The sequence below is a fragment of the Leptonotus elevatus genome, chromosome 7 (assembly GCF_054856555.1).
Source record: "Leptonotus elevatus isolate MCC_2025b chromosome 7, RoL_Lele_1.0, whole genome shotgun sequence".
Classification (NCBI taxonomy): Eukaryota; Metazoa; Chordata; class Actinopteri; order Syngnathiformes; family Syngnathidae; genus Leptonotus; species Leptonotus elevatus.
In genome coordinates, this window is record NC_141245.1 from 5,870,311 (window position 1) to 5,881,992 (window position 11,682).

The following is an 11,682-nucleotide window of genomic DNA, read 5'->3' on the forward strand; positions in this document are numbered from 1 at the left end:
CAACCACTTACCAAAATTACCATATTCGGCCGGGCTTGTGCCTGGGTAGAAACCTGGAGTTCCAGCTGTTACAGGGTATTGCTGAGGTGTGGCCACGTAGGTTGGTGAACGGTACTTCCAAAAAACAAACAAAAAAAAGTCAGGGGGAGATGAATTGCAATAGGAAAGTGATTCATGATTATATGCACAGTATCATATATGAATATGCATATACGATTATATGCATATGCATATACAATTATATGCATATGCATATACGATTATATGCATATGCATATACAATTATATGCATAGTATCAGCACCAATACTGTACATCTGTACTAGGGCTGGGCAATAAATCTAATTGATTCGATATATTGTCATTTTAAAAATCTAATTGTTGAACATTTTCTAAATTCTGACATCAAATTTTGTCTTTTGGATTATAAAAAAGCTGTTGTTCTTATGTTGTGTTACATTCAAATATTTTTGTGGCATAATGCTGGATGGGTGCTTTACAAGACATGTTTACAATAGCTACCAACTACTTAATTGTGGCATTTAAGAAAAAACTATGAATGTTAAGTTTATGTCAAAACTAATTTAGAATCAGTATACATTATTGTTGTCTGAACATTTTGGACAGAAATTATTTTTTAATGAAGGAAACCTTTAAATAAATGTTTGTTGGGTTTATTAGATTAAAATCGATTAAAATCGTAATCGTCCTGAATGTCTGTAAAAATCGAGATTTTAATTTTGGGCCATATCGCCCAGCCCTAATCTGTACTCATACTCATATCAGCACTGATACTGTATTTCTGTACTTATATTCATAATAATGCTCAGATAACACAACACCAATAACACTTATTCAGCCTGACCTACAGTATACCTTCCAGGCAGGTGGCGTAGGAACCATGTTGGCCGTTTAGAGACACTTTAAGGTAAACACGGACAACAACACTAAATCCGATATGCTCTGCAAAACGGATGATCAGCCTTGCCCAGGTGGCAATAGAAGCTACTAAAATTTTAAGATCTAGTTAAATATAATACTTTGATAATCTTATACAAACCATTTAATAAATTATTGCCAATTAATATACAAAAGTTCTTTAAACTAAAAGAGTTAGTTCATAACTTGAGAGGATATGGAGAATTTATACTACCCAAATTCAGATTGAATTGCAAACGTTTTTGTGTCATGTATGTTGAGTGAAAGTTTGGAATAGTCAGGGTATTCAACATAAACAATCCCAAAACATTTCCAGATTTAAAATTATATCTAAAAACATTGTTTGGTCACAATATTTCAGAGAGAGGGCCTTGAATTTATAAATACTTGGTGCAAGTGTGTCTTTGCTGTTACTATTGTTGGTATTGTTTATTACTATAGTTGATGTATATGTTTATGTCTTATTCTTACTACTATATTCTTGGAATATACAATGTATTACCATTGCTGGTATAAACTATATGAATGTAATATCTGTTGCCTATGGTAATATCACCATTATTGGCACTTAACAATTCAGTTAATGATATGCCATGATATTGTTTATATATTATGATAAAATTGCTTAAATTGTTAAGATAACAATACTGTAACTTGCAGGAAGTACTGTATATTTGTGTTTTATAGATTAGAGATAGGGGTGGGATCAAATAAGTTTTCTTCTCCCCTCTCAGGCAAAAATCTAATTTTTGCCCTCTTTTTCTCTCATTTATTTTCTTTACATATTATGAAACTACAGTATGAATTGTTGCTCCTGTGTTCAAATGTAAGTTGTTGCCTGAAATAAATGAAAATGAAATCAAATTAAATGAAGCAGTCTCTCTCCTCGCATGTTTCGGCTGTGGGCCATCCAGCAAGCACAGAGATTCTCAAGCACCCTCACATGCCCCACTACATAGAGCTCTGCTCCTGCCAAGCCAGCTGTGATGACGTCATGAAGCCGCAACGTAGGAGGGCCAGGCCGGGTGGCCGAGTGAGTGCGGCGGCGGGGCTTTAGATGTTAAAATGCCAGTAATGACTGGAGTATTACTATAAAAAGTGTTATATTTAGTCTTTACACAATCAGGATTTTGGGGTCAGATCACCAATCAGTGAGTTTAAGTAAACCGATCACCAATCTGGTCACAAGTTGGAGCAAAATGTCTATTTAAATACCTTGATTATTTACTTTATACACTTGGATAAGAGTGTAATTTGAATATAAACCATTTATTCATTAAAATTAAAGCTAAATAATCCATTGGGAATCTTTTCAAAATTATTACAGTGAAGAACATAACTTAACTGGAATTATAAGTCGTAGCTCCTGCATCAGAATCAAGGGTTAGGGTTAGGGTTAGGGTAAATTAAGTACTTGTACTCATTCTGAATTTGTATTTATTTATTGGTGATCCCTAGTGCTAATTAGCAGTGAAGAACAATTATCTGAAAAAGGACATGTGAAAAGCGCTGACAAAAAAACACAAAACTGTCAAATTAAAATCATGTGCCGATAAGTCCCTTTTTCAACGATGTTGGCTAAATAATCATGACCTGAAGTAATTCTATATTTTCATTATAGCCTGCATCACCCATGCCTCACCTTGTTTGGAGAAATAGCCTAGATTTTTAACACAGTGAAGAATCTCCCTGAAAGTCTTAAGTTTGGTTGAAAACTAAATGCAAGAGTTTTCTATTTCACCGCAGCCATGATGGCCATCTTCTCAAATCAAATTCAAAAGACACTAGCAGGTATGTCAAGGAAAACATTATAGGCACAGCAAAACATTTTTGGAAGATGGGCTGAAAATGTGGACTTTAAAAAAAAGCTTGTGAGCTGAGCTATATCAATCATCTTTTGCTTGATAGCAATTAAAATCAACATGGCTTTGAATTGTTAGTGCTATATAGGTAAGATTGTAAATCTTTCAGGGACTGTGATCTGATGTCAAAAAGTCTCAATAGTGTGTAGAATTTTAAATGTCACAATTATCAACCCATCTATAGTCAAACAGTAAAATTATTTTATAGACAGCAGCCCCCCTACCCCTGGAGTTTTGCCTCTACCTGTCCTTGTATAAAATAGGCTGCCCCCTGTGGTGAGCTCGGGAAAGGCAACTGTTGTCCTTGGATCATCATCATTTGGGAACCAGGGGCTGGCTGGTAGACATGGCTGGGAGTTACAGACCGAGGGGCGCTACTGGGTGGAATACCTCGAGGCCCGCTGCTGGGAGGCAAACTTGTTCTGTTGGTGTAGTAGGACTAGAGTGTATATGGGAGAGAGAATCCAAGGAGGAAGACCAGAGAGAAAGGATAGAGGGGAGAAAGCAAAGTGAGGACACAGATCAACGAGACAATACAAAGCCATATTACGGGAAGTAGAGAAAGATGAAGAGAAACATGGGATCGGAAACCGGGACAAAAAAGGAACAAATTCATTATAACTGAAATGGTCCCATTCAATTGAATTCTACTTAATCAATAACAGCCCTAGGCCAAGTTAAGTACTAGGCTCCCCAGCCTGAATGGCTGCAGTTGTTTCGTGAATCTATGGTTTGACTGCATGATGATAAAAAGCAGGCTCCTCAATGATATTCTGCTGCTGACCTTGGGGGTGACTGCTGTAACCAGCAACATAAAATCAAGCCAGAAAAGTCAAGCAGTGACAAATAGAAATGCACACCCCTCAAGATGGTGGCAGGGGAAGAAAAAAAGAGGAAGAACTAGTTACCTGTAGAGATCTGAAGCTTCCCTTTAGCAGCACAAACAAAGATCACAGAGATGCATTAACTGGAAGCAATAAGGTGGGAAAGTTTGAGCGAAAAGCCCACCACAGTCAGTCAAAGCAAAGAAAACATAAACATTATCCATTCTGATCCAAGCATTGGCTTAACAAGCAGCAATCAGCGAATAATAACTTAGTAGGTGCCACAAAAGTAGCCGCAAGTAGTAGCAGTGTTCCCCGACCACCGGTCCGCAGCCCGGTTCCAGTATCCGTTTTTTCTTTCTTTTGAATTTCATCTATGTCCATCCTCTCATATGCTCATAATATGTTTCAATAAGTATATGTATGTTTATAATGCATAGAGTGCATTATTATTGAATATTACATTCTTATTTTCTTATATTCAAGCTATTTTGAAATACAGCAAAATTCATCTACTGCATATACTGTAGATAGGTTTGTGTCTGTTGGTGTGGCGGCACATTAATTTCAGGGCAAAGAAAACATGAGTGTTCTTACCTGTCTGGGCTGTGGTGTTGGGTTCATTTGTGGGAGCGGTGGGGTGGCAAACACAACAGAAGGGGGCTTCCCAGGGGAGAAAGAGGGCTGCAAATGACAGGAGGCAATATCAACAAGAGCGAAGTGGAACACATGGCAGGTGAAACAAGGAGTGGAAAAGGGGAGTATCTTTAGAAGAGGAGAAATCAACCCACACAAACTAAATTGAAGCAACATGGAAGGATGTGAAGAACATAGGAGCTGCAGCGTAGGTTTTCCAATCACAAATTGATCAATGACAACATGCCCACGAAATATTGTCACTGTGTGTGTGTGTGTGTGGGGGGGAGGTCCAAGTTTAAACCTCCACGATCACAATCAGATCGATACTCCTTAAACACGCCATTCATCCTGTATCGTGCAACGGAGGGTTGTCTTATATTATTTCATTTCATTTAACTTAAAGCCTCCACGATCACAATCTGAAGCCCCTTCAGTATTCAGCTATTAACGGCGACGGCTGACATACTCCAAAGGCACTTTCATCACGGAGGTTGTTATTGACTTCTGAAGACAGCCTGCCAAAAACCAGTTTTTTGGGCCTCTACTTTATCTACAAGTGTCTCCAGCTCACATCGGGTTTTTTTTTTCATTTGTGCCTCATGCTTTATAATGTGATTATCTTATCATGTAACATAATAATTCCCACCAACAAATCCTGTTTATACTTATTTGCATATTTATGTTTGGGCGTAGAGGGAGGCGTCTGTTACTTCCGCGTTGATTGAGATGTATGAAAAGAATGTGCTTGGAATCCTACGTGCGCACAGATTCATACATCCGGATTTTTTGTGCGTGCGACGTTTTCTGGAAATGGACGAACGGCTTACTGTTTTAGTATGAAAGCCACGCAAGTCTTCGTACATGAGGCCTCAGGCAAGCCAGTGAATAGCGAAAATCCGCATGCACTGATGCCCATAGAAATACATTGGGGTAGGGGTTTAAACCCATATGATTCTTCAAGAAAATGCTGATAAATATAAATAAATAAAATTATATTAGAGCTTTGTGAAAAACAATACTGTCATCTAAAACAAAATACTATTTTAAAATAGTAAATGTTTATGCTAACATTTACCATTTTAATATGAAGACTGTAGTCAAATAGTCTGTTAATACCTTACCAACAGTTCCTTACCTGTGATAGGCCAGGGGATGGGGCAGGGTGGGGAGTGGAGGGGGGTCCTGTTATAGGTTGTGGTGCTTTATTCATTTCATGGAGTTCTGCATAGGGAGGGGGATGTGCACCTCTCTACAAATCTTAAGGAAAGAACATAGAATTAAATGTTGAAATGTGAAAATTCGATGCTCAATGTGTCAGTTACGCATAACTGATGCTGACTATTCCAGTTCAGAATACTTACATGTATGACTCTGTAAAAGTTTGTGATTTCAAGATTTTCTCCTAAAGACACCCTACCCTTGTTAGAAACAGCCATTGGTTCAGTTATGCTTTGTTTGGGCATAATACCGTAGATAGATACAGTACCCACTGATTATAAAGTCATTTGATAAATAATGGTATCTGTAAATGAATACTTTTTGATAGTAAATACCAATCAAGTAGAGCATTCGTGCTTGTGTGCAATGGTCTAATCAAAGCATTAATCTGTGTATGTAGCAGACTGATCAAAAAATGATGTTGTTAATGTTCACCTACAGCAAATTAAAAAAATAATAATATACACTGCCCCATTTATACGTATGCCTGGTTATTGTGATATAAAAAAAAATGAAGATCAGCATAAATCCTTTCAAACCTTTTTCCACCATTATACTCTTATAACTGAGATGAATGAGGCTGTGGTCAGAATTAACCAATCACACAACATTCAAACCCAAGTTAAATGGTAGTCAGCACACACCTGTCAAATCAGTTCCAGATGTTCTAGTAGGCTTTTCCTAGCATTTTGTTTTACTTCCTAGTTCCTAGTAGGGCTGGGCAATAAATCGAAATGTAATCGTGATTTGTATATTGGCGTCTTACGAGCTTAGAAACATTATTGAAAATGTATTAATGTGCCGAATGCCTTGACAGTTTTGCAAGTTCCTGATGTAAAAGTACCCTGAATGCGCCATGTTGTTTGTGCAGCATGTATGTGTTTCTGCTCTTCCTGAGTGTGCTTTAAGCTTTTTAATGACACCCCAGTAGCGGTTTACTGTAAAACTAAACACATAAAAAAAAAGAATTATATTCATTCTCTACAAATACAAAATATGCTTCCTTTTAAAAACATCGCCAGTACTAATATTCAATGCAAAATCCTATTGACATGCTAAAAGGAAATTAGCATCAACTTCCGGGAGTGATCTTCATTCAATTAGGGGGATATTCTCCCGGGTGCTTAAGTCAGAAATGGCGCACTGCTGTGCAACCTTTTTTTGCCGCACAGATTCTTCCATCGATTTTATTGTGTTAATTACACACCTTCATGAAATGTACGCTCTTGGTTGGAGCTACATTTAAGCGAGGGCTTCCCCCCGCCAAATCTAGCCGTGCGCGTATTCTCCCAGAACTTAAGCATTCCTCTTTCCTCTTGCACACTCAGAAGACTGTACTAAGGACTAGCGCCTCTTGAAGGTGAAACATCAGATTGCACATTTTGATTGAAATTACTACTTCCGTGCTCCGCTAGTGACGGCCGCATCAAGCCAAGTGGCTGCTGAGTGCTGACTCTTGGAGTTTGTCTAAAAGGGCAGCTCATAACAACTACAGTCATTCTAATAGTGGCAATTGCGACTTAGATTTTTAAACATTTGTTTCATTTGACATATGCCGGGAATGAAAGCCACACAAATGCCGCTTTCGGGTGGCCGTTGCTCTGCAACGCCTAACCACAGGCACTCACTCACTTTTCAACTTCAATGATGGAACAGCTCCAAATATGTATTCAGTCATGAGCACAGTACTATGATTAAATTACTTTGTTTCATTGTATTTATCTAATACTGAATGCATAACATGCATGATTCTTCAAAGTAGCCTGTTAGATGAGCCGTGCGCACGTCACTGGGGACGATCACTATAACTTCCGGATCCATAACGCAAGTCAACTTCACATTTGAAGTGTAAAATATAGACAATTCAAAATGGTTCGTTAAGGAATGAACGTCTCTGGGAAGCTCCACAATCCGGGACTTGCAGGCCTCCTCTTTGGTGGTGACGTGAATTTTCACCAGTTACGCATTGAAAGTGCGTAAGGAAAGCGTATGTGAAATTGACTGAAGCACGAACGGGAGAATAATCACAACTTTCTTCTTCTACTCTTCTTATCTCTGTATACTTCACGCATGCACGGCACAACACTGCCCCTAACATAACCTAGGGTTATGTAAACTTATGAGCACAACTGTAAATACTGAAATAAAGGTAAATAAATAGTGAAACAATTAGCTGCTCCTTGAGCCATCACCCCATCGTGGTTTTTGTAGGTCCCAGTGATTCTAAGAGATAAGTTGTCTGGGGCTTTATGCACTCATGGCAAACAGGTCCTATGTGTGGGACCAGCCAAAGCACAGCTCAAATCCCCCTTATGACAAACTTGGTTTGCCCTACACCCCGCCCCCCCTTTCCTCTGGAGCCAGGCCTGGTGGTGGGGCTCGATGGCGAACGATGGTGGCTAGGCCTGCACCCATGGGGCTCGGCCAGTACAGCCCAAAGAAGCAAACATGTGCCCCCCTTCCCTGTAAGAGAGGCCAAGGGGGTCAGATGCAGTACGAGTTGGGCGGCGGTCAAAGGAGACCTTGGCGGTACGATCCCCAGCTACAGAAGGGACGGGGAACGTCACCTCTTCGGCAGGTTAGGAGCCTGAGCTGGTGTTTGAGGTTGAGAAGTTTTGACTCGATACAGTCGAGCTGGCCTCCACAGCACACCCAGTTTGGGCTTTACTACCAGTCTTCTTGAAAGTTGTTGGACCCTTTTCCCCTCTGGAGTTGTCCACGGTGAGAGGCGCCGAGCAGGAGTGGGCATACTTATTGCCCCCTGGCTTGGTGCCTGTACATTGGGGTTCACCCGGTAGACAAAAGGGTAGTTAGTCTCCCTCTGCCTTTGGGTGGAGGGGGAGGGGTCCTGACTGTGCCTATGTACCAAACAGCAGTTCAGAGTACCCACCCTTTGTGAGACCTTGGAGAGGCTGCTGGAGACTAGAGCACTCCCACTGGGGACTCCATCGTTCTGCTGTGGGACTTCAATGACATGAATCACGTGAGCAATGACAGTGAGACCTGAAAGGACGTGATTGGGAAGAACGGCACCCACGATCATTACAAATGTGCTTCACAACAACACTCAACCATACAGTATTTACAAGGAGTATGGATGAAACTGTGTGATAGTGATTTCAGAAGCTGCATACGAAAGCTCGCCACCAGCGCTCATTCATTCAGAATTGAGAACTCAGTCTCATTCATGTGGCTGCCACATACTACATACCACATACAGTACTAGACTTTTCACAGCAACACTACTGATCTATAGAAGGGGGTGAATCGGGCTAATCATGGTAAAATAGCCAGCAGGCTGAAATTTACAGCAGGCCAAGAATTTCTTCCCCCGGGGACTGGCCAATCAAATAACGCAAACAGGAAAGTTGCCAGTCACAGAAAAATAGCCACCTCCATTTGCTTAACAGTTCATGTACTTTTAAAATCAACAGACAGTTGGAGAGGATGACAAGGACAGAGCTCGGTTCCTACATTAAAGCCAAAACGTGATGTTTATTTTTGTGTCATATTGAGGGACACAATGAACACTGTTTATCTTTTGAAACAAAGTTGGCAAAGAAAAAGTTTTACTTTTATTTACATTTCCAGAAGTATTTGATTCAAGATAGAAGTTTTGCACTTTAATTCCGAGCGGAGGAATAGGGTTAGTTTTATTAACTGATGAAATAGAAACAAAACTTTTTCACTTCTTGGTTTATTTAGATTAAAAACATAGTAGTAGTAATAATAATAATAATAATAATAATAATAATAATAATAATAATAATAATAGGGGAAAATCATAAATCGAATTTTAGAGATTTTAGGCAAAATCACAGACCTCATTTTCATTATTACTAACGTGAGTGAGTGCTGTTTTACATTAAACAACACAACTTCATTTATACAGCGCTTTCACAACAGAGAACATTGGTTAGCTTCTTTTTACACTTATTAATATACTTCAAAAATCGCCGTACGTTTAAGAGTGCAGGGTGTGATGTACATGCACAAGTTACAACCAAATGAAGAATCATAAAAAAAAAAGTGAGATAGATGCAAAGGAATCCTGCTGAATTGGGCCATTTAAATAGTGGCAGTGTTTCTGTAAAAAATGGGCGTGTCTGTTTGAAGCAAAAAGGTTGGTGGATATATATATATATGTATATATATATATAGCATCTACTAATTACCAGGTGTACATTTACACGACGATGTGCTTGCGACTGTATCGCAAGAAGGCATACAGCCAGCTGTGCGGCATGACGTGCTTAACCACGTGCTTTCCATGCTATTCGGTGCGATGTGTTCGCCCGCTGTCGGTCGCTTTCACAACTCGCTCTAGTACTGACAAACTCATCTTTTCTTTATGTTAGCATTATTACCGCTGCTTCTTACACGATCCAATAGCACAACTTAAAACACAACTTTAGGGGATGCAAGCTGGCGAACTGACAAGTTTATACATACCGGTAAACAAGAAGATCTCTCGCATTTCGGAGAAACACAACATGAAGGCAACCTCACCATCATGGTGGTGTTGGTGGTGGTATATTATTGCATAAAGACGACTCCCAAGTCTACAGTTGACTGGATTGGACATTATATTTATAATGTTGTTTATAACACACCTTACTTGAGTAGCTGTAGTGTCAGACCACTTTAAAAGGCACCAAATAATGACATGATACGACCTGAAATGAAAGTCACTATGAATAGTATTTCGGACCCACAAATGCATCCAACAATAATCTGAACACAAAACGTACAGTTTGAACGAATGTTCAAGAGAAGTGGTCATAAGAGATTGGAATCATGTTGTATTCGGCTCAACGCAAACGTCAGCACCGAGAGTCGTTTATAAAGCTGCTTTCAAAAACAAGCCCAACAACTTTACCCGGTGAAGTAAAGGCAGCATGGGACAAAACAACAGTGATTTGCCATTCTGCTCTAAAACTAACCTAACATTCAGATTGCTCGCACGATTGGGCAGTAAACATAAAGCATAAAAGCCGGTGATCATACTAGAAAGCAATATTGATTGCTTTATTGTGAAATGTTTATTTTTTTTAAACGACACATTTTTGTAATAGTACGTAACGCGAGGGCTTGTCTTGTGTTTTTACTACCGCATTAGCTTCGAAGCCACATTAGTTAAATTAAAGAAATAACACACTTAATTGGAGGGTGGTGATGCTAACTGCGAGCTAGCTAGCAGTCAGGCTAATCCAAGAATACACAGCAGCACTACTCATAATAAGCCATTTTAACACTCACTACAGCTTGGAATATTTCAAGTACACGCATGGTCATTTTAATGAATGACCTCACTATGTATATATATCACAGTCACCGAATATATGTTTGGTAAATGAGCACATAATGTGAATAACTCGTAAAGACGTTTCATTACCTTTCTCTCCTTGAGTCCGCAGAGCCGGACAGACGGAAAGTCTTCCCGGAAGCCGGTACCGTGGTAATTCCGGCCAAATCCCGTCACGTGGAAGGAGTTCTCGGTCGTAAAAGGAGAGTGGAACTGGAACGACCCGTAAAACTCCGATAGCCGACACGAAACTTCTGACAGAGGAACATCACATCAAACCCAATTTTCCCTAATTACTGAACTAGAAACAGTGAACTGGGGTTACAGAGTCGTGTTTTTAAACTACATACAAGCCATTAAATCAATCATATTACTGTATATGTCATATGTGATTATGTAATGCCCAACTACCAGCTATATCTGTGCGCGAAATAATGACGTTTAGAACGTTTACTGTAGGCGTGTTCTTACGTGAACCCAGTTTATATTACAGAGTATATTTTAATGCTATGTACTGCTTATTTGATTATATACCGTATACAGTATATACTGCAGTCTTTTACAGTGGTTTTAATGTGCTTTGTAGTTTTCTTATTAAAATGTAATCATTCGTTGTCTCAGTTGCATTGGATGTAAAGCGCATTGGAATGCCTTTTTGTACGAAATTATCTATATACTGTATAATTCACTTCCTTGCCATAAATAGTAACCAGAGTGGCTTGGACCGGCATCTAATTAATAAAGATATAAACAACTGACCACAATGCGTATTTATGTTGGTTGTCATGGCAGCAACAAATCATAGCAGGCCAGCCCATCCAAGGATCCTCATTTACTGCGTCAACCATCTGCACAGGGGTGACAAACATATTGCAGGGATGCCTCTCATGGCCTCG

The 11,682-nt window shown here is 39.5% G+C and overlaps 1 protein-coding gene across 2 annotated transcripts in view; it reads right to left on the minus strand.

Moving 5' to 3' along the window:
- The window catches only part of eif4g1b (eukaryotic translation initiation factor 4 gamma, 1b), a 49,005-nt gene extending 37,965 nt beyond the window's left edge, over positions 1–11,040 (minus strand). The window contains exons 1-6 of one of the 2 annotated variants that reach the window (XM_086079963.1): positions 10,877–11,040; positions 5,399–5,520; positions 4,222–4,308; positions 3,709–3,729; positions 3,045–3,239; positions 12–114 (exon numbers count right to left, since the gene is read on the minus strand). In XM_086079963.1, the coding sequence (XP_085936089.1) occupies positions 12–114; positions 3,045–3,239; positions 3,709–3,729; positions 4,222–4,308; positions 5,399–5,473 (481 nt within the window). In that variant the 5' untranslated portion in view covers positions 5,474–5,520; positions 10,877–11,040. The remainder of the gene's footprint in view (positions 1–11; positions 115–3,044; positions 3,240–3,708; positions 3,730–4,221; positions 4,309–5,398; positions 5,521–10,876) is intronic. The other variant, XM_086079964.1, reaches the window with a different exon arrangement.
- Positions 11,041–11,682: the final 642 nt, after the last annotated feature.